The 26,076-nt window shown below is 32.1% G+C and overlaps 1 protein-coding gene across 11 annotated transcripts in view; it reads right to left on the reverse strand.

The window, feature by feature from the left end:
• Nucleotides 1-26,076, reverse strand: part of LOC145263161 (solute carrier family 28 member 3-like) — a 688,175-nt gene that overhangs the window by 102,435 nt on the left and 559,664 nt on the right. For all 11 annotated transcript variants that reach the window (XM_080120169.1, XM_080120168.1, XM_080120170.1 and 8 more), the window contains one exon: nucleotides 3,605-3,963. In XM_080120169.1, the coding sequence (XP_079976295.1) occupies nucleotides 3,605-3,963 (359 nt within the window). The remainder of the gene's footprint in view (nucleotides 1-3,604; nucleotides 3,964-26,076) is intronic.

The raw sequence follows: 26,076 nt of genomic DNA on the forward strand, positions 1-26,076 counted from the left end.
ATTTATCTTTATAGAGCTGAGAGAAATAGTATTTTTTGTGCTTTTAGAACACAATTAATGTTCAGGCCACATGTTTATGGGATCATTGCGTGTCCCAATTCTAAGTTGATCTACTCATCATTTGAACACCAGAGGAAAACGAAACAAACGGAAAATAAACAGAGGAAAGCACCGGTTAACGGGCAGTGTCTTTGCTAGGAGTTCCTGTGGTAAGAATAGTCTTCAGTAAACGACGCTAAGAGATTCAGTTTACCAAAGGAAGGGATGGGTTGGCAGGAAAGGTAATGTAGTGCGCACGCGTGTGCGTTTGTGTGTATGTGCGTGCGTATGTGTATATGTATATTCAGCAGGGAATGGTTTGGGTACGGAAAACCCCTCTGAAAACGCGAACGCCCTGTTAAAAACGAACACATAATTCCATATATATAAAGATACAACGATAGAAGGTAGATAAATTAATTAATTACTTAATAATACTATAAAATATAATAATATAATAAAAAATATAATAAAATATAATAATAATAATAATAATAATAATAATAAAAATTTTATTAATAAAAATATTTGATAACAATAATACATAAAGATTGTTAAGGGATAAATGAATATATACATAAACACATACATATACACACATGCATATATATACACATATATACACATGCATCTCTCTCTCTCTCTCTATATATATATATATATGTATATGTATATATATACATATACATATATATATATATATGTGTATGAACAAATGATTAATAAAACATGTTAAAAGACATCTTGAAAAAGAGTTAAAAACATATTTAATTTTGAAAAAGGAAGCACAAGATAAGTGGATAGTCCTTAATCCGCGGAGTTTCGAAGAAATACTCTCCTTCTCATCAGAGGGCAGGAATTAGCAAAATGCAGGATCGGATATTGCATGTAAAAGTATTTAATGAAACTACAAGTAAGTCACAGATCTTACTTGGTTAAAAAAGGGTGAGGTAGGGGAATTGGAGGTAAAAGAAAAATGATAAAAAGATTTCGCATGAATGAATTGCCCGGTGAAGGGTAAAAAATCCAAGAATATTATAAGCTCTATTTCCTTTTCGGTTTTATTGAGCTTTTACATCTGGTTGAGATTACTTTACTTGTAAATATTAACTCTTGAATATTTATAATATATTTTAAGTTTACCATTTTGATTACCTTGGTAAACTTATTGTAATTTATATATATATATATATATATATATATATATATATATATATATATATATATATATATATATATATATATGATGGCAGCAAACTTTTGGCAATGGTTTCAACCATTTGTTTGATTAAAAATTCGATAATATGCGTAAACTCGTTCTCGAGTATTGTCATTACTTAATACATATATGGCTCAAATGAGGCAGACATGAGGGCCATTAGCAGCACGTGTCGGACGGTCACTTCTATGAACCTTCTACAGTCCTGCACATCTGCTAATGACCGGGTCCAGGCTGTGATGCCCTGAACACCTGCCGATTCAGACCTTGGATGTTCCAGAGCCTTCATTTCCATTGACGCCCATCAGTCCTCATTGAGTGCCCGTTTGTCATTTTAGGCTACAGCTTTTTGTTATCGAGATACACACTGATGGTAAAATGTGTATTCCATTACATATCAAATAATGCCTGTGCTTGAAGCTTTTTATAGTGAGGAAAGACTTTGCATCGAGACAATACCACTCTCTGAACAACTGACACATTGAACCAAAGGAAGAGCAAGTCAACATCATTGGATGGAGCAGTCGCTGCAGCTTTTATATCAGGGGTTTCCTTCTCCTAAAAAAGTTGCCTTCACATATATATATATATATATATATATATATATATATATATATATATATATATATATATATATATATGAAATAAAATGGAGCTTCTTCAAGAGGGATGGTCATTGACCATCCCTCTTGAAGAAGCCCGCATAAATCGGGCGAAACGTTGAGTATCCAGGTCCTTTCACCTCCATTTTATTTCATATCGTCGGATTTAATCCAGCTCAACAATCATATATGTATATATACATACACATATAAACATACATACACATGCATGCGCATATACTCCTTACACACACACACACACACACACACACACACATATATATATATATATATATATATATATATATTCTAGTAAGGGCAGGTATTCACAACACTAGCGTTTTCTCAAATATGTTACTTTTTATATAAGATTTCTGAATTATTTTATTGCTATATATATAGCTATGTTATATATCATTTTCAAGCGCGTTTTTCGCTCTATGGAATCGACTAATTTCTTAAGTGGATTGTGACGTAGTGAATCCTCTACAATAACCGGCGACGTTCGGCACAGTGGTTGGATGCCGAAGAAGCTCCACAACATTTCCCGAAGCCGAAATTACACTAAAAAAGGTTATGATGACATTTTAGTGGTCTGCGACCGGTCTCATCCATCACAGCTTCTTGAATCCGGGCGAAACGATTACCGCGGAGAAGTACCGCTGACAAATTGACGAAATGCAACAGAACCTCCAACGCATGTGTCTGAGATTGGTCAATATGAAGGGATCAATTCTCCTCCATGACAACGCTCGCCTGCATGTTGCTTAACTGACCCTGCAGAAGCTGAACAAATTAGGCTACGAGATTCTGCCTCATCCATCATATTCACCGAATCTTTCGGCCATTGATTATCATTTTTTCAAGCATCTCGGCAACTTCAAATACTTCAAAAGCCGAGATGATGCCGAATCGACCTTCCAGAACTCCAGATTTATACGTTAATGGAATAAACTTGTTTCTCGTTGGCAAAAATGTGTTGATTAGGAGTTATGATTTTTTGAATTTGAATGTAAAAAAAAAACCACCATTTTTGCACCAAACTAATATATGACATTAGTTTCAAATTTTAATGTATTTTTGTTTTACTTTGGCGGGTTGTATTAAGATATTTCAAAAATTATTAAAGTGGTCTCTAGCCTGTAATACATAATTAATAGTTATGGGTTACATAGTTGTTGATTTTAACAAGCCCATGCATATTAATATCCCTTACGCGCGTGCATCGATCTTTTTTAACATAATTTCATATAACTCCAAATTTAGTTTAGAGTTTTTCTTTGTTTTATAAAAGTTTTCTTATTTAAATTATATTAAAAGTTCTTCTTTGTGAGCGGGTGTGGATTTCGCTTGGCACCCATTAAAGTTTACAAAAATGATATACTCATGTTGCTCACCATGTTGCTCATCATGTTGCTCACCATGTTGTCGAGAACATATATTCCAAAATAATGATCGGTTTTGAAAAAATGAAGTAAAACATTATTTATATATGCACCTACCAATTGTTTGTATTCACAAATACGTATTGAAAAATTGATAATGATGTCTTAGATGGCCTTGCGTATTTGTAGCTACCGGTCCTTAATTTTTGGACGCCACTGTATGTGAAATTTTATATGCATATATATATATATATATATATATATATATATATATATATATATATATATATATATATGTGTACGTGTGCAACGATAAGATGATTTCACCTCATTTTGCTGAGGCTCGAAAATAAACTTACCAGCGTATTATAGTCTGAAGCCGTTCTCCATGTTCACTTGTACTGAACTCTTCCATGTAGTGGCTTATTCGATTCTGAAGTCGAAACCTGCTGTCGAGTATATTCCATCCTATTATGCCACCGAAGAAGACCGTCAGTAAAATCAGGTAGATACTGTTGTGATCGAACTTCCTCACACACATCGCTGCCACGAAATAACACAGGTACAAAAGGGCCAGAATGATATAAAAGGCCGTGAACAGCTGGCTTTTGTGTCGCTGGTACCAATTCGCTTCCTTTTCAGCCTCCATTGTCGTCGGCAATTGATAGGCATCCTTCGACGCGATTTCATTGTCACAAACACCGGAATAGCCAACATTCTGTAAGTAAAATATAATGAAATACAAGAGTTAAGACGTACAACTTTCACGTACACCTACACAAGTTCACACACACACACACACACACACACACACACACACACACACACACACACACACACACACACATATATATATATATAAGTTCAGCGAGGATTGCGAAAAAAATTAGTTTTCACTTTCTCTGTTTCTATTTGGTGTTGTTTTTGTTGTTGTTGCTTGAATTTGAATCGATACAGAGTTTCAAACACGATTAAAGACGTTAGAAAAAATGTAAGTTTCGGACAAAACAGTTAACGATTGGCATGGTGTTGTCAATAAGGCAGCTGCGAGAAAAGTACCTCGAACAGAAAATTCTCTTAAATCTCGCCTTCCAAACCATTTGATTTGGTCAGTAGATCGGGTCTTCTTACCCTCCTTCTCAGTATTGGATGTCCACCCAAACTCTTTAAAGTTATAATATGATTCCACGATGACATGATGGGCACTGTCCAGTACAATGGATCTTCCTTGAACCTTTTCACAAGCAAGAGCGGCGTGAAGCATGGGTGCGTCTTGGCACCTACACTTTTTGGCATCTTCTATTTGCTCCCGCGCTATTCATTCCACGAGTTAGACGAGGACGTCTTTCTTTAAACTAGGAGCGACGGTAACCTATTCAACATAGCTTGTCTAAGAACGAAGACAGAGCGACCACAAAATGCTCATTAGAGACATGCTCTTGGCAGATGATGCAGCTCTCTTTGTTCATTCTGAGGCATGTCTTCAACGACTCATCTCCCGCTTGGCGAACGCATACACAGTCCTCCCTCACCATCAGTCTGAAAAAACCCAACATCATGAACTAAAATATCAGCACCACCCTTAAATCACTATTGGCGACCACACCCTAGAGGTGGTAGATCGACCACACCCTGGAGGTAGTAGACTGACCACACCCTGGAGGTAGTAGACTGACCACACCCTGGAGGTAGTAGACTGACCACACTCTGGAGGTGGTAGACAAGTTCACAAACCTCACTTCTGCCATCAGCAGCAACTTGTCTCTGGACGCAGAACTCAACATAAGCATAGGCAAAGCAGCTCACCTGGCCAAGAGAGTGTGGTACAACACCTTGCTGACACTAAACACAGACATAAGAGTACAGCAGGTTAAACTGTTTTCGACTACTCTTTGGTGATATGAGATCAATGGATTCACCAATCATTTTTATAACCACTGGCTGTGCTAAACAACCAATGAAAACCTTCAAAAGTTACTATAAAAACTGCTGAATTCCGGATTCAATCAGTTCACCGCTAAATAGGTCACGGACCGCATTTGATTCTAGGTTACTGCCAATTGTAGTAAAGACCTAATATGAACTACGCCGCCATCTTTGTTCAACATAATGTCACAATACTTAACAGGTTATGCGCCCAGCCATCGTCTTTTCTTTAACGGATCGGAATCTAAATTCGAATTGTGGCAGGTAAAATTTCTGGGATATCTAAGGATTCGAAAACTACACGAAGTCATACAATCTCCAACAGAGAATCCTAACGACCCCGAAGTTCTCGAAAAGAACGCGACTGTTTTTGCAGAATTGATTCAATGCTTGGACGATAGAAGTCTGTCTCTGATTATAAGAGATGAATTGGATGACGGACGGAAAGCATTGAACATATTAAGAGAACATTTGTTATCAAAAGGGAAACCGAAAATTATATTACTATGTACACAACGAATGTAAAAAGTTTTTGACTTCTAATGGGGGTATGAGACGAATTGATTCGCCAATCATTTTTATAACCAACGGCTGTGCTAAACAACCAATGAAAACGTCGCAAAATTATTATAAAAATTGACGAACTTTAGACTCAATCAGTTCGCCGTTTGCTACGTCACGGACCGCATTTAATTCTTCGCCGCAATCTTGGTTACTGATCTGAACTACGCCGCCATCTTGGTTACTGATCTGAACTACGCCGCCATCTTTGTTCAACATAATATCATAATATCTCAGAACTTAAGAGGTTAACTACGCGACGGGCCGCATTTGATTCTTGGTCGCCATCTTGGTTACTGATCTGAACTACGCCGCCATCTTTGTTCAACACAATGTCTCAAAACTTAACAGGTTATGGGCCCAGCCACCGTCTTTTATTTGACGGATCGGAATCTAAATTCGAATTGTGGCAGGTAAAATTTCTGGGATATCTAAGGATTCGAAAACTACACAGTCATACAATCTACAACAGAGAATCCAAACGACCCCGAATTTCTCGAAAAAAAAAACGCGACTGTTTTTGCAGAACTGATTCAATGTTTAGACGATAGAAGTCTGTCTTTGATTATAAGAGACGCATTGGATGATGGTAGGACAGCATTGAACATATTACGAGAAGATTATTTATCAAAAGGGAAACAGAAAATAATATTCCTATATACAGAATTAACCTCTTTGAAACGTAACGAAGATGAAACGATTACCGACTACGTCATAAGGACAGAAACAACCGGCAATGCCTTAAAACTCTCAGGTGAAATAATAAGCGATAGCTTGTTGACATCAATGACTCTCAAAGGACTTCCAGCCGATTTAAAACCATTTGCAACTGTTATAACTCAGAAAGACAAACCCATAAATTTCAGTGAATTTAAAGTGGCATTGTGCAGTTACGAAGAGACTAATCGTATGCTCGTGGACAATAATAACTCCAGCAAAATGCTTCTCGAAAGCAGACACCACCAAATTACGCAACTCACCGCAATGTATTCTCCAAAAGTAATTTTCCCAAGAAAAAGAATAAAATTATCTGCTATAATTGTGGACGACCCAATAACAAAAGTTTCCAATGTCGTTATAAACGCTCTAAAATGGACTCCGTAAAAAACGTTGAGAACTTTGAGGAAGAACATAAATTTCTATTCACATGTAACTTTGACAATACCACAAACGGTAAAAACCTCCTTGTAGACTGTGGTGCTACAGCGCACGTTATCACCAAGAAATCTGATTTTATTAATTTTGATTCAAACTTTAATCCTCAAAGTCATTTTGTTGAGCTTGCCGACGGTAGTCAAATAAATGATATAGTCTTGAAAAGAGGCGATGCTAAAATATACCTAAAAAATAATAAAGGCGAAATCTGCAACTGTATTCTAAAAAATGCTCTGTTCATACCTACATTTAAGCAAGACATATTTTCCGTGCAGGCTGCAATTAAACAAGGCGCGAATATGCAATTTGGCCAAAATACATCAAAATTGATATACCCCAATGGAACTGTATTTGACATTAAAGAAAATGGCCGACTATATTATTTAAAATGTATGGTTCCCTCAAAAATTGCCTGTCACGACTTGGAAACCTGGCATAAAATTCTAGGACACTGCAATACAGCTGATATTAAAAAATTACCAAATGTAGTCGAAGGCATGAAAATAATACCTTCAGACGATCTCCCAAATTGTGATGTGTGTGCACAGGGGAAAATGACAAAAGATATAAGCCGAACACCAGACAAGAAAGCTACGAAAATTCTCTCACTTGTGCATTGTGAGTTAGCAGGTCGATCAGCCCGATGGGGAGAAACAATCTAAGGTACGTTTTGAACTTTATTGATAATTTTTCCGGTTTAATTATAGTTTATTTTCTTAGAAAAAAACAAATCCGACACTATCCTCGCACTAAAAAATATTTAGCTGATGTTGCCCCGTATGTTTCAGTAAAATGTATTCGCTCAGACAATGGGACTGAATTTACTAGTAAAGACTTTGAACTTCTATTAATTAACCACCGTATTAAACACGAGAAATCGGCGCCGTACCCCTCCTTCCAAAATGGTACAGCTGAAAGGGCATGGCGAACCCTTTTTGAGATGACAAGATGCCTACTTATCGAATCGAAATTCGCACATATTTTATGGACGTACGCTTTAATGGCCGCAGCATATATTAGCAATAGATCGTTCAATAAGAGGTTAGGAAAAACGCCGTATGAAGCGTTTTGCGGTGTAAAATCTAAAATGAATAGAATGCATCTATTTGGTTCTGATTGTTTTGCATTTATAGAAAACACAAGTAAACTAAATACTAAAAGCGAAAAAGATACTTGCGTAGGTTACGATAAAAATAGTCCGGCATACTTAATCTACTTTGCAGCTTAAAATGCTTTAAAAAGGGTTAGCTGTGTAAAAATCAATGATACAATTAATTTAAAAAATGGCGATCCAGGGAATGAAAAACGTGAAATATTGCCTAGCATCTTAATCGATCACAATGAAAACATTAATAACGACGACAATTACAGTACTTCTGACGAAAACAGTAAACAGACACGTCGACACCAAATAAGGGAGCGAAAAAGGCCAGACTTCTTACAAATTGAAAAGATACAAGATTACGCCGTGGATTACTGTTATTTGTTGAACAAAGCACTGGAAAGCTATAATGAGGCGATTAATTCACAAAATCACCAAGAATTGGAACAAGCTATGGTATCCGAATTGAAAGCTTTATCTGAAAATAACACATACGAAATAGTGGCAAAACCAACAGATAGAAATATAATTTCACAGCTTCTGACAGTGAAACTTTTAAAGCAAAATTTGTTGCGAAAGGTTTCTCACAAATTCCTGGAGTGGAATATTTTGCAACATTTTCACTAACGAAAAATTTAACGACAATTAGAATTTTATTACAACTTGCCACTCAATATAATTTAAAAATACATCAAATGGGTGTAAAAAATGCTTATTTAAATACTCCGATTGACTGTGAAATCTATATTTACCCTCCAAAGGGATTTAAAATGAAAAATATAAATTGCGTATGGAAATTGCATAAATCGTTATATGGACTAAAACAAAGTGCACACAATTGGAATTTAACACTCCATAATTATTTAATAGAACAGGAATTCAAGTAATGTCTCGTAGACGCGTGCATCTATACTAAAAATATAGGTAATAAATTGTTGATTTTGTTTTTTTGAGTTGACGATATATTACTCGTCTCAAACTGCGACAACACTTTAAAAGATGTTAAGAATAAATTAAATAAAAAATTTTTACATTTCCGATATTGGACGACTGTCATGGTTCCTCGGTATGAAATTTACCTGTACGAATGAAACTATAACTATGAACCAATCACGATACATTGAAAAAATTCTGCTCAAGTTCAGAATGCAAGATTGCAAACCACGTTCAACTCCCGTCGAAATGAATATAAATAAAAATATATGGACCGAAACAAAATCCATAGATAATCGAATATACAGAGAAATGGTAGAGAACCTCATCTACTTGATGACCGAAACTAGGCCTGGCATATGTTACACTGTAATAAAGCTGTCTCAAAACTTATCGAAACCGACAATTAAGAACCTTAATCGTGCAAAACAAATCCTTCGTTACCTAAAAGGAACCAAGGAAATTTTATATTTAAAACGTCTACATATCCTCTAAATTTAGAAGGATTTTTGGATTCAGATTCGGGTAACTCTGAGGATAAAAAAAGTATAGCGGGGTATTGTTTTAGACTGTCAAAGACTGGACCTATGATCTCTTGGAAAACTAAAAAGCAACAAATTATTGCGCTTTCTACTTCTGAAGCAGAATATGTGCCCCTAAGCCGCGCAGGAGGCAATTTTTGTGAACAACCTTCTAATATCTATTTTAAAACCAGATCTAAGTAAAAAATCTATAGTAATTTATTGTGACAACCAAAGCAGTATATTATTAGCAAATAATTCTATGATTCATCAAAGATCGAAACATATTGATATCAGATATCATTTTATAAGGGATGAAATAAGGAAAAAATCTATTACTCTTACTTATGTGACGTCTGAAAATAATATATCCGACATTTTCACTAAACCTATAAAAAAGAAAAAAATTAAAACATTTTATAACTGAACTTTTTGGAATCGTATTATGAGTAAATCTCTTTTCAGAAACCCAAAAAGAGAAGCATGAACAGTTAAAATCACATACAAAAAAAAAAAAAATTGTAAATTTCCCGGGCACGACGTTAAACTGCGACCATTTCTACCTTACTAGCTAAATTTACTAACTAATACCTAACATAATGTTTCCAGTTTTTGTTAAAAAAAAATGTCACTTGTTAAAAACTTGTTGTAGATTTCCTTTTTGTCAAATAATTTTTAAAAAATCTTTTTTTTGGCAAACATTTGTTAAAAACAAAATGTATATTTGTGAATTTTTGTGCATAGGTTTATATGTATTTGAAAAGTATTCTATTTGTATGTTTATATGCATATTGTGGGGGCGATAGAGGGGAAATATAAATGCGGTGGTGTAAGCAAGTGCAACCCGGAAGCACATATAAGGTAGATTAGGGCCTTCTCTGGAGATACCGCTACCACACGGGAAGCCATCTTTAATGTAGGCACATATTCTATGCCCGTGGCGATCTTGGGGGTCAGATTTAGACGTTAAGTTATAGTATCCTTTAATTATGAACTCATCAAGGGAGGTGGTCGGCCCTATTCCAGTTTCACTAAGAAAGAATATGTCAGGTTTCGTCTCCTGTAATTGTGTTTCAACCTCTGGAAGGTTCGAACGTAGACCGCTGATGTTGGAGAAGGAGACATGGTAGTAGGGGTCTACGTAGGAGGATGGGGTTCTAGGTTTATGCCTGTTTTCTTTTATATATTTATATATATTTTATATTTATATATATTTTATATATTTATATATATTTGATAAGTGTTTTAATGTGATTAAAAAAATGGCTTCTTTTTGCGCTCATTATACCAATATATTAACAATTTCTTTTGACCAATGAGAATAAAGACAAATTCCCCACCCCCAAAAAACAATTATTTTATTGGTTTATTTTTATGTGTTCATTTATTTTTGTTTTTATTTATTTATTTTATTTTTCTTTCCTTTTCTCAAATCAAACCAAAATTGAATCCGAAAGGATTTTTCCATTATATAAAAGGGGGGGGGTGTAAACTGTTTTTGACTACTATTTGGCGGTATGAGACCAGTGGATTCGCCAATCATTTTTATAACCACCGGCTGTGCTAAACAACCAATGAAAACCTTCCAAAGTTACTATAAAAATTGTCGAATTTCGAATTTAATAAGTTCGCCGCTAAATACGTTACGGGCCGCATTTGATTCTTGGCCACCATCATGGTTACTGCCAATGTCAGTAAAGATCTTATCTGAACTACGCCGCCATCTTTCTTCAACATAATGTCACAACACTTAACACCAGGCCTGTGTGCTGAGTACTCTTCTTTATAGTAGTGCGAACGAAAATTGAATACTTTTCACATGCGCAATCTCAGACGTCTTTTAGGCATCTCCTGGCAGGATTGAGTCACAAATATAGTCGTCTTGTCCCAGGCTGATATACTAAGTATGTTTGCCATTCTAACTAAGAGACGCTTGCATTAGTTCGGTCATATGTGCAGGATGGAAGTTGGTTGCATCCCAAAGGACATCCTGTATGGCGAGCTGGTCTTTGGAACACGGCCAAACGGACGAAAAACTCTGCACTACAAGGACACCTGCAACAGAGACATAAAGACTTGTGGCATTCAACCACAAGATCTCAAGTCAGAGTCATCTGATCGCACAGATTAACGAGCAAAAATCAATGAAAGCATCAAATTAGCAGAAAAGAAGAGAGAAGGGCAATGTGAAGAAAAGAAAACCTGCAGGCAAAGGAGGATATAGTCCACCCTTGACACCCCACCATTCCTACTGCTAACTATAACTGCAGCAACTGCCAACGTGGCTGCAAATCTAAAATTGGACTATTTAGCCACAGCAGACGCTGTATTATACCAAATTAGGTGCGGAATGCTATTGTCTCAAGAGACAGGTTGCCCCCCACACACATACATATATGTATATATATATATATATATATATATATATATATATATATATATATATATATTTATATAAAAACATTGAGTACACAATTTTAAAACGCCGGAAATGATTTACTTAAATATAGAATAGAAGTCATTAAGCATGAAACGAAAAACGAAACCATATGGAAACCATTTCTTGTTTTATCATGAAACAATAAAAAAATAATAAACTTTCATTTTTTATATTTCTATAAATATTTTTTGAATATTTAAAATATATTCATATAGAAATGTTTTTCAAAAAATAATACATTATTGATGAGAAAATTCCATTTATTTTAGGAGACGTTTTATACTAATGTTTAAAATAAGTTTTTTATAAGACAAGCAGTGTTAAAAACAATTTCATGTATTATTTATTATTTATGGAAAAATTCTGTTTATTAAAGACATAATTATATTATTTCAAAATACATCATTTATAAAATGCAAATAATAATAATAATAATAATAATAATAATAATAATGATAATAATGATAATAATAATAAATATCCATAAGTGTTTTCGTGATAATACACAAAAAATATTGATAGAAATGTAAAAATTAAAGTTTATTTTTTTTGTTTCATAATAAGACGAGAAAACGAAACTATTTTTTCCATATGGTTTTATATTTCGTTTCATGTTTATTAACTTCCATTCCATATTTAGGTAAACCGAGTCCACTTATGGCATCTTTATTTTACGTATTTTGACAAGATCATATGTACACACACACACACACACACACACACACACACACACACTATATATATATATATATATATATATATATAACATTAAGGATAAATACTTATGATAAAAAATGAATAAATTACAATATTTATTAATCCATCCAAAAATTCAAACAAGGAATTCTAATAATAACAATCACCAATACACAGATACTGAAGGGATTTTCCATAGAATACAAGATCTAAATGAACTAATGATTTTACTTGTAATTCATTAGTCACAAAGCAGCCAATCGTCAATTGTGAAACGGTTTTTGTTATTCTCATACAGATCGTGTGAAAATTATCTTCATTATTGTTAGCTTTATTGAAATATGACTTTATTATTGTTAGAATTATTGAGTTATATCTTTATTATTGTTAGCTTTATATAAATTTATCTTTATTATTGTTAGCTTTATTGAAATATGACTTTATTATTGTTAGAATTATTGAATTATAGCTTTATTATTGTTAGCTTTATATAAATTAATCTTTATTATTGTTAGCTTTATTGACGTTTAGCTTTATTATTGTTAGTTTTATTGACATTTAGCTTTATTATTGTTAGTTTTATTGATATTTAGCTTTATTATTGTTAGTTTTATAGAAATTTGGCTTTATTATTGTTGGCATTATTGAAATTTAGTTTTATTATTGTTAGCTTTATAGAAATTTGGCTTTATTATTGTTAGTGTTATTGAAATTTGGCTTTATTATTGTTAGCTTTATAGAATTTTGGCTTTATTATTGTTAGCTTTATTGAAATTTGGCTTTATTATTGTTAGCTTTATTGAAATTTGGCTTTATTATTGTTAGCTTTATTGAAATTTGGCTTTATTATTGTTAGCTTTATTGAAATTTGGCTTTATTATTGTTAGCTTTATAGAAATTTGGCTTTATTATTGTTAGTGTTATTGAAATTTGGCTTTATTATTGTTAGCTTTATAGAAATTTGGCTTTATTATTGTTGCCATTATTGAAATTTAGCTTTATTATTGTTAGCTTTATTGAAATTTGGCTTTATTATTGTTAGCTTTATTGAAATTTGGCTTTATTATTGTTAGTGTTATTGAAATTTAGCTTTATTATTGTAAGCTTTATTGAAATTTCTCTTTATTATTGTAAGCTTTATTGAAGTTTATCTTTATTATTGTTAGTTTTATTGAAATTGAGCTTTTTACTCTTATGAGCCTCTCAGAGAGAAATGATTTAATAATTGAGAAAACATTTCCAGTGATACCGTAGCTGAAAATCTTGTAAAGTAGGCCTTTATACCATACCTTATCGAAGGCCTTTGATATGTCAAGAGCAATTGCCCTAGAAAGGAAGCCTTTTTCGAGAGATTCACTAATCCTATGAGATATAACACATAGCACATCTGCTGTAGATCTGACAGAACGGAAGCCATATTGCATGTCACTAAGAAGGTTATTTCTGCTGACGTGGTTGACTACTTCTTCATTTAATATGGATTTCAGCATCTTACTCATGTTACACAGGAGACTTAATGTGTCTGTACTAAGAGGGAGATAAGTTATCACCTGAATTCTTAAATACAGGGCATACAATATATAAACATACTGTAATTTAAATATATGAACATACTGCAATTGCAATATTACAGCATACTGTTATTACAATATGACGGAAACTGCCATTACCATGATTAATTGCAGAAATTCCCCTCTGCACCAAATTGCCGTAGGTTTTCAATAACACATGCAACATACAACTTTATTATGTCGAAACATTCAACCCCCGTCTTATATATCTTTAGTACGTCGTTTTATACACATTTATTCGTTAAAATTAAATCCTATATTTTATCCCAGGAGAAGTATTATCACGTCGCCACATCTACAGAGGACGAATGTTCTATTTTTTTTCTCTGATTATCAAGTCCTACCACTGCTACCACTATACACCGTGAACTATTCTTCGTTTTACTACGCTGTTCGTATTTCACCGCTCTTAACTGCTTATGACACACATAGGCTAAACATAACCTTCCCTTCTCCCTATACATAATTACTAATGCCTCCCGAGCTATCGTCCGTCCAGTCCTATTGGCTGCGTTGGAAGATTCCAATATTCTTAGAATCCCATTCTTGCCTACATTACAGAACGTTTTATTATATTGAAATATGGCTACTCTATACGCCCCTTCCATAATATGAGTACGATACCAGTTCTCGGTTGACAAATATTTTACTAAAGCAAAAATTATTTATTACATATATCTACTATATACATATATACCGCATTATACGTTTTCTTTTCATTTTTTCTTAGCCTTTTTTCCCAGTCGTAGGATGTTATCTTTGTTTTTCTGTGTCTCGCTGAAGATAATGTCGCAAGCACGGTTTTCTTCTTTTGGGTCTGAAAACAAACTACATTGCAGTCACATTGAAAACAGGCACGCGTGCGTGTTTTTGTGTATATATGTACACAATCGCGCGTGCGGGTGTGTGTGTACATATACTACATATATATATATATATATATATATACACATGCACTTCGCGTGCTCAAGCGGACACTCACACACACATACACATACGCGTGTGCGCGAGCATGCACACTCAAATACGCACGCAAAAAAATACGTACACATACGCAAACAAATTAACACAAACAAAAACACAGAATTTTTTATTGCAAGATTGATGTTTTAAAAAATGCAATACTTGCTTCGATTTTAAAACCGTGTTGCCCACGTTCTATTTTAAACGAATAAATCGTTATGTTATTTATTTTTTACTTGGGAGGTTCAATCCAATGGATTGTACATTGCCGCACCACGATGCCAAAACAGGTTGCCTCATGGCACATTGTACACATTTTACGTACAATTTTTCCAGCCATGTGATCATCCACCTTTTTAAAGGCACATTTCCTCATGTATTAGAAACTAAGTGTTGCCAGTAATTGTAAACGTCATTTTCGTCTGCGGCATTTTTCTCGACAATGGAAATGTCCACCCAGCCTCATTAAAAACATAAAACGCCCTCAAAAACAAAATAATAAAAAAGGGTAGGATTGGAAACTATTGGTCGAAAATCTTACACAGTAGTCTGTGGGGATGTTTAGAAAGTTGACCACACTTACACACTTTTTTAATTTTTTTTATTTTTCTTCCTTTGAAGATTGTAATGCTGGGTATGGGGCAGCCAAACCAGCTGCCAACATTGCCCCGCTTGTGTGTGTATGCACGTGTGTGTGCACGGTGTGTCTGTGTGTGTGCACGCGCGTGTGTCTTTGTGTGTGTGTGCTCACATGTCTTTGTGTGCACACGTGTGTGTGTGTGTTTGTGTGCCTATGTGTGTGTGTGCATGCGCATGTGCGTGTATATATATATATATATATATATATATATGTATATATATATATATATATAATATAAAGCTGAATATCTGTGTGTATGTGTGTGTGTGTGTCTGGTCACAAATAGGCTCTTATATGGTTGAATATTTAAAAAAAAAATGATTACATATAATGATAGAAGATGTATCGAGACACAGAAATGGGTATGTTTAATCTGGCAGAACGGTGGTTCATTAAAATTGTGGGGGTCTCTGTTCGCGCCTGGTCCACAAAGTATGGAAATAAAAAATGTAAAAATTAAAAAAAAAACGTTTACAAGTGTTTTTGATATAAATGTACATAATAATACATTTATAAGTATGTTTTAACTTAAATAGGGATGATATAATAAAATTGTGGGGTCTGCGTTCGCGCCTGGCCTACATAGAATGGAAATAGTCACAAACTTTAATAAAGACTTTTCATATCTATCTGCAAAAGTATACTTTGATAATTATGTTTTAGTTTGAAGAAATATGGTATAATAAAATTATTGGGTGTTTGTTCGCGCCTGACCTTCATAGAATGGAAATATGCCACAAAGTTTAACAAGGTTTTTTAATATAGATCCACAGAATATTGTGATAAGTGTTTCAGTGTGAACAGGAATAGTATAATAAATTATGTGGTTTATCTATTTTATTTTTACTTTCATCATATTTTGCTTTGGTTTTGATACGCACAAATTCGGAGCTATCTCATTACAACCCTTCCTTTTCATAACCTATCATACTTTCGTAGTAGGCTGTTTTTGAATCCAGTCAACGATGTGTACTTTTTCAAGTATATATATATATATATATATATATATATATATATATATATATATATATATATTATTAAAACCTGCTTTTGACATTCTATTTATAATAAAAAAATATAAATTTTAAAAGATTTTGCAGTTTTTTATTTATTTATTTATTTGCAAAGTCGATTGTCTGAATCGCCATCTCCCGGAAATGTAAACATCTAATATTTTTGTTAGGGGGGAGGGAGGCGTAGTCAACATATGGGGGCTCAGATTACGTTAAATTTAGTTCATTGTATGTGTCTGCCCTCCCCCAAAACAGGTGCCCCCCCACAAAAAAATAACGCCCTGATAAACAATACCGATTAAGTGAGCTTTAATTTGAAATAAATCACATTGGCTACAGAAAGTTGTATTTCTTCCACTTTAGTAAGACTTTTGCACACACGTTAACTTTGTATTTTATTTTTAAAAATTTGTTTTTACTATGTGTGAAGGGTAAATTTTTACATTAGCTGCACCTCCGTATTTACGCATTTACTTGCTATTTTTATATTTTAGCCACGCCCGTCACTTTTGGCAATTGACCAGGAACGCCAGTGCCTACCACCACCACCACCACCACCACCACCAGCAACAACAACAACAACAACAACAACAACAACAACAACAACAACCGTAGTTTTAATTTTTACCAGGAGGGATCATGCTTTCACCGGTCAACACCGGTTAACCAGTCCTGCTAATTTTACAATACATGCCATTGTATATGATCATTGTTACCTACAAAGTTTTATCATTACGATATTAAAACATAATGTCCTTGCAATATCACAGCATACATTAATTACAATATAAAATGATGTTATCATGAAAATATCACAATATTACAAAATTACAACACACTGTATTACAATATTATAACATACTGACATTACAATATTACAATATACAGCATTACAGCATATTGTCATTACAATATCATAATATTCTATTATTACAATATTACCACGTACCATCATTTCAATATGAGCTAATCATAAAATATTACACTTTTGTCATGTAAACTTAACATATTGCCATTACGATAATATAACATATTGTCCTTAAAATAGTGCAACGTACTGTTATTGCAATATATCCATATACTGTAATTAAAATGATACAACATACTGTAATTGTAATATTCAAATATACACTCATTACAATATTAAGGCATAAACTCCATTGCACTATTGCAACATACTCTAATATAAATAAATTATCATATTAATTTAGTGATTTCAACATCATACTGCTATTACAGTATTAGAACATACTGTTATTACTGTGAATACAATATATAATTAGATTGTCATTACAATATAAAAATATACTCTATAACAATATTAAAACATGATGTAATTACAATGTTATAACATACTACTATCACAATATTACTATATGCTGTAATTACAATATTACCGCATACTGTAATTAGAGTATAGATTCCTATAGCAACATTACAACACACTCCTATTGCAATATTACAAAATTATGTTATCAGAATATTACAAAATACCGTCATAATAATATTACAAAATACCGTCATAATAATATTACAAAATATTGAATTTACAAAATTACAAAATTCTGTTATTATACAATTACAACATGCTGTCATTACAATATTACAACCTAATCTAATTACAATATTACAATTTTACAACTTATAATTATTACAATATCACATCACAGTGTCATTAAAATATTACAACTGTTGTTAAAATTATACTAAATAAAGTGATTACAATATTAAATCATTCTCTAATTAGAATATTACAACATACGGTCATTTCAATTTTCCAAAAAAACTTACACAAATTATTTTAATTACAACATAAAACATATACAGTTCTTAAATCATTATAATATGCTGTCATTACAACATTATAGCCTACGGTCATTACAATATTAGAGGGCCTCTCATTGCTATTTTACAATATATAGTCATTGCAACCTTACAAAATGTTGCCATTACAATATTATAAAATATTGTCAATACTAAAATATACAGTAATTACAATATCTAAGTATGCTGCCATTATAATACCACAACATAATGGCATCACAATATCACAACATATTGTCTTCACAATATCGCAACATTACAACTTTGTCATCAAAATATCACAACATATTGTCATCACTATATAGCAACATATTTTCATTAAAATATCACAACATATTATTACAATATCACAATATATTGTCATTACAATATCACAGCATATTATCATTACAATATCACAACGTATTGTCATCACAATATCACAATATTATTTCCATTACAATATCACAACATATTGTCATTACAATATCACAACATATTGTCATTACAATATCACAACATATTGTCATCACAATATCACAACATATTATCATTACAATATCACAAAATATTGTCATTACAATATCACAATATATTTTCACTACAATATCACAACATTATCATTACAATATTACAAATTATTGTCATTACAATATCACAACATATTGTTATCACATATCACAACGCATTGTAATTACTATATCACAACGTATTGTCATTACAATATCACAACATATTGTCATTACAATATCGCAACAATACTGCTATTTAGCAATTAGAACATATTGTTATTACTGTGAATACAATGTATAATTAGATTGTTATTACAATATAAAATATACTCTATAACAATATAATAATATAAAAAGAAATAAAACACAATGACACCTCCTTCCCGTTTAAAATGCGCCGCATTTATTTTTCAACAAAATAACAAGATGAACAAGCAAAGTCCGATCGGTTAATGTTCTTGTGAAATCATTGAGGTTAGAATATTCACATTAGGTGAAAATCCTTTGTGGAATTACTAAGATTAAAAGGTCATGTTAGATGAAATTCTTCGTTTAAATAATAAGATTGGAAGGTGAAAGTCTTTTGTGAAAATAATGTCCTTATTTCTTGTTTTTGTTTTAACTGGAGAAGTTCGCCTTATTCAAAAGTCCCATGAGGAAAGCAGTCCGTTGTTAGTAATTCTCAAATGAAATGTAGGGAATGGGCGTGTGTGTGCATTAGTGTGGTTTTTTGGATGCCCGGGCGCGTGTAATTATGGTTTCGACAGATTTGAAAACGACGATGAGATTAAAACGAGAGACATGTTCTTGTGTCAAGTTGGAGCGAAAAGAGAGAGAAAGAATGTTTGTTGCGTTTAAATTCTTTTTTAATCGGATTCCAGCACAAGATTACTGCCGCTGATATTTGGTTTGGGAAAGCGTTAAATAAAGAATCTTCTAAAATTTCTCATTGGCCAATATTGTCACGTGGTATTGTCTTCGCCTACGCCCGCTAGAAATATTTCTATTTTGCTTTTGTTGTTGTGAGAAAAGCACATGGGCGTATTTGAAATTATGTCGTTGATAGAAGAAAATGCGCGATGAAATTAAAATCAATGAACGTTCGTTTATTTGCGCACGAGCGTGTGTGTGAGTGAGTAACAGCACACATTACACTATTATAAACGATTGTTCTTAGAATATTATGACATATCGCAACACACTTTCATTACAATATTACAATATATTGTAATTGCATATTACTACATACTGTCATTAAATATTACAACATATTGTTGTTTCAATATTAAAAGCCATATCATTACAAGATAAAAACATACTAGCATTAAAACATACTCTCTTTACAATATTACAAAATACTGTCGTTACAATAGTACACCATAATATATCAATATTTTTAACATACTATGATTAAAAAAATTAAAACATACTTTCATTACATTATTTCAAAATAGTTTCATCTCAGTGTTAAGACATTATTCTTTTCCAACGTATTCTCATTACAAAATCATGATACACTCTTATTACAATACAACAACAGACTCTAACCACACTATTCTAATATGCTAGTTAAATATTACAACATACTACGGTTACACTAAATACTGCAAGTTAAATAATACAAAATATTGTAATTACAATATTTAACATACTTTCATTACAATATTACCAAAATTTTCTCAATATGAACACATAGTCTAATTAAAATATAACAGTACCGTCATACCAGTACACTCATAACAGTATTACAACATACAGCCATTAAAGTATTAAACTTTACCGTCGTTACACTATAACACATAGCAACATAATATAATATAATATTGCAACACACTTTCATTACAAAATGCTATAATTACAAGACTTCAACATATTGCCATTAGAATATGACCATATTTTCTATTTCAACTTAATCTTATGTCAATATTACAGCATGATGGCATTACAATATTACAGCATAGTGAAAATAAAATATTGCACTCCATGCCAAGACAACGTTACAACATACTGCCATTACAATATAATTACATACTATGAATTCAATATTACAAAATACTGGCAATTAGAACGTTACGATCATGAGAACATACGATCATTAAACATTGCAACATAAAGCCCATAGAATATTACAATGTAGTGTAAAATATTGCAAAACTTTATCATTACAATATTACACTATACTGTAAATACTGCAATATAATTAAATACTGGGATAAAATTATAAACATATGGCTATGACAAAATTACAACATATTGTAGGTATAACATAACAAAATATTTTAATTACAATATCATAACATTATTTATTTATCAGATTACCATACACTGTCATTAGGTAACTACAACATTTTGTCATTACAATTTTACAAAAACTGCAGAAAATATTACAACGTATTGTTATTACAACTTTACAATATATTGTTATTACAATATTAACATACATACTGTCATTAAAATACATACTGTCATTAAAATATAAAACTATTCTGTTATTACGACATTAAATCATAAAACATATTTTAATTGTAATATGATAGTATAATCAATTCCAATATTACATACTGCAATTATAATATTACAGCATACTGTCGTTAAAAATTACAAAAAATGTCATTACAATATAACAACTTATTGTTATTGCAATATCACAACATACTCTAAATACAAAAGATTGTCATAAAATATTACTACATACGGTTGCAACATGCTGTCGTTTGATTATAATTACAGTATCACATCATACTGTCATTAATATATCGCAACTTACTGTTGTTACAATATTACTACATACTATGATTACAATATTAAACCCTTCTGTTATTAGAATATTATAACGTACGGTCATTTCAATAGTCAACTTGCGTAAGTTCAATGTAAAATACACAAAGTGAAATATACATTAAATTGAAGAATAAAACATGTCTAAATACATTTGAAGCCAAAACTGCAACGCGAACTTTTTTATATAAAATAAACAGGTGTTTGTAAAAAAAAAAATTCGCGTTGCAGTTTTGGCTTCAAATGTATTTATACATGTTTTATTCTTCAAATTTCACTCAACGCTTCGAACGGATATGCACAAAAATACATGAAATTGTTAAGCCATAAACGAACCAACCCATGAACTCTATGCAATAGAATATCTTTTTTACTATTACCTGAAATAGTCGATAATAGTCGGGGACAACCCTAAAACTCGCATTTCCTTAGCTGTGTATAGCACAAAACCACTCTTTTCTACGGATTTCTTCAGTTACTATTCACCCTCATCTTATATAGTTGAACATTTAGAAAAGAGTCATGAAGCACTGATTGTCAAGTATTTGTCTATTATGCCAAAAACGGTTGGTGTCGCTATTTAATTACCCCAAAACAGCTGATATCCCGTAGAACACATCATACATTTGGTAATCAATAACACCAAAAAGATGTCATAAAACAGAGACCTCAGATATCTGCCAATTAGTGCCAAACCTATAAATTGTTTATGCACGGTTATTTTCTGTTTTGTAAGAATTCTCATTCCAGGTGGTCCATTTTATTTATGGCAAGTTAAAACCCGGATGTAAAAATAATACAAAAAACTAGCTCACACAGCAATGCTTTTTTTTTCTTGAAAGAAACGGAATCATAATATACATGAAATAACAGTCAACATTATTACAAGAATATTTTTAAAATAGATTTCTGTTAATTCATGGTTCCGCCTTCCCACGCTTAAACCTATATGTATACTAGAAAGAATACCCATCCCTTTGAGGGAACTTGATATAGATGTTTATATACCGTGTTTACTTGTTTATATTTTGCCAAAGAGATAAACATGTTGCGGAATTATTCAGATGAGGATTCATAATTTGTATTATTTAGAATATCCAAACTACTATTCTTATTTTATTTTTTTATATATATAATTGGAACGTTCCGTTTTGTTTGCAAATATTTTTTACTTCAGCAGATTTTTCAAAGCCTGGACCTAATCAAACTCTCATCTAAGTTTTAGGTGTTTTTCGAAAAAAGTTTATTTGGGTGAATTCAAATTCTAAAGAAACATTATATTTAAAAATCGTTTATTTTGTAAAAAAATTGCTTGATTATTTTATTTATAATTTTCTTTTTCACAAATGTTATGAATAGTCTTAGACTGGAAATATTTCCCCTCAATTCTAAGTTTATATATATATAAAGCCTACACTCTAGTAAGGTGGTTGTCAAAATAATGAGAACTTAGAGGAAAGTTTAAATAATAAACACATTACAAAACAATCTATATAAATAAAACCGTAGACGTATGTGTGTGTGTGTGTGTGTGTGTGTGTGTGTGTGTGTGTGTGTGTGTGTGTGTGTGTGTAACTATCGAACAAGTAAACGCTTAAACTACTGGTTACATAGCTCTGAAATTCTCAGGAAATAATATACATGCACCAAGGGTTGTTTATAGCGAATAATATATTTGCTTACATGCATGCATATCGCATAAAGACATCGGCAAATTTACATGTAAAATGTTCATTAAGCATTAGCTTACATTTTGTTTTCTTGTGCGCATGCACGTGTAAATTTGATTTTTTTCTCAGACTGGAACGTTCTTTTTAATCTCAAGTCTAACTGATGACACCACTCATTTTTTTTTTATGTTTTTGTATTATAAACAAAAAAACAAAAAACAAAAAACAAAAAAAGAAAACGAAATCATACGTACATTTTTCTCGCGGTTTGAAATTTGTAAACAAAACTATATATATTTTTTATAATCCCATATTTACTTAATTTCATACATTATTTTAAGACGGAGGAGGGGGTGACACACGGAGTACGGACAGTGCTGAAACAACGATATTATTTAGAAAGCCATTCTTAATATAGGGAGGGGAAGGTATTATTTAAGCTATTCTGTACTTTCACCTAACAATTTATTAAATAAGAAACTGACATGTATTATCTCTAATTTTGTTTAGTATTAGTTGACATTAAGTATCTGTTTCTTAATCCAATTTATTGATTTGTTTATTGTAAAGCAAGTGTTGCTTAATCACTAACTGCACTTTGAAGTATTTATTTTTTGAGTAGAATAAATTTAAAAAAGATGCTTCTACAGTATAGTGCGCATATTTAAAAATACAAACAATTTATAATGAAATCATGTATTTCGAAAAACTGCTGAGTCATTTTCCGAAAGTGACGTCATGTGTTGATGATGGCGGGGAGGGTACTAGTACGATTACGTTGCTTTAAAAAGTACCCTGGAGGCCGCCAGGGATTACCAAACCTTTTTTTAGGTGAGGTTGGGGAGTGGTGAATTAGTACCTGTTCATTCTCCCAAGCATTACCACCACTTTTTCTGTTAATGGAGAGGAGGCCAGTAGAATATTTCGCTGAAATGCTGCGTCAGAACAGACCCCACACTTTGATCCTAGCCAAAAGGCCAAGTAAGCGTAATATAGACATTACCTCCTTGTAAAAAAATTACAGAATAACCGACACAGCATATATTTTAAAAGGTGGGGAGGGGAATATGGAGTAAGTCCTAGAAATGGCTGAATCAGTTTATCACCTCAAAAATACTTTATTTCATATATATATTTTTAAAAGAAGTGGGAATACGGAGTCAGGCCCGGAAACGGCTGAAGTAGTTTACGATCTCAAAATTACTTGATCTAATATATAAAAGCTGAAACAGTCTACAATTTAGACATTACATTATTTCATGTATGTTTTTAACAGTTGGGTGGGGGATAGAATATCAGTCCAAGAAATGGCCGAGACCGTTTACGAGTTAAACATTAATATATATTCATATTTTTAACAGTGGGGTGGGATATATAGAGTCAGACACGGAAATGGCTTCAACATTTTACATTTTAGATATTAATTTATTTAATGTATACTTATAACAGTGGGGTGGAGAATAAGAAGTTAGTGCCGGAAATGTCGGAAACAGTTTACGATGTAAACATTACTTTATTTCATGTATATTTTTAACAGATATTATTACATCGTTATTATTTTCGTAAGAGGTAAGGCGATAATGTGGGTAAAAATTATGAAAAACGATTGTCTTAATTAGTAACATATCCAAGAATTATGAAAAATGATGAAACATGAGTTAACTGATTGATCTGTTTGTAATGAAATAATCGTCCCAGACAATACATCAAAGTTATTATTTTCGTAGGGGGAGCGATAATGTGAGTTACAATTATAAAAACTTATTGTCGAAATAGTAACGTATCAAAGAATCATAAAAGTGATGAAATGTGAATAAATCAATTGATGTGTTTGTAATGAAAAAAACAATACAAGACAAACAGAAAACGACCTAGACAATATATCAAATTTATTATATTTGTAAGGGGTGGGCGACAATTTACGTTCAAATTATGAAAAATGAAAACATTAAAAAATGATGAAAAATTATTAAATGTGAATTACTCAATAGGTGTGTTTGTAATGAAATAATCAACTCAGACAATATATCAAAGTTATTATTTTTGTAAGGGGGTTATAATGTGGGTTAAAATTATGAAAAATGATTGTCAAAATTAGTAACATATTCAAGAATTATGAAAAATGATTATATGTGGGTTAATTGATTGGTATATTAGTAATGAAATAATAAACCCAGACAATATATCAAAGTTATTATTTTCTTAAGGTGGGGGTCGATAATGTAGTAACAATTATCAAAAAATGATTGTCGAAATTAGTAACATATCCAAGAATTATGAAAAATGATGAAATGTGAATAAATCGATTGGTATGTTTGTAATGAAATGAATAGCCCAGATAATATATCAAAGTTATTATTTTCGTAAGGGGGGCATAATGTGAGTTAAAATTATAAAAAAATGGTTGTCGAAATTAGTAACATATTAATGAATTATGAAAAATGATGAAATGTGAGTTAATTGTTTGGTGTGTTTGTAATGAAATAATAACATGTATCAGACAATACATCAATGTTATTATTTTTGGTAAGAGAAGGGGCGATAATG

The sequence above is a fragment of the Euprymna scolopes genome, chromosome 38, assembly GCF_053919585.1.
Source record: "Euprymna scolopes isolate OS-2025 chromosome 38, ASM5391958v1, whole genome shotgun sequence".
Classification (NCBI taxonomy): Eukaryota; Metazoa; Mollusca; class Cephalopoda; order Sepiida; family Sepiolidae; genus Euprymna; species Euprymna scolopes.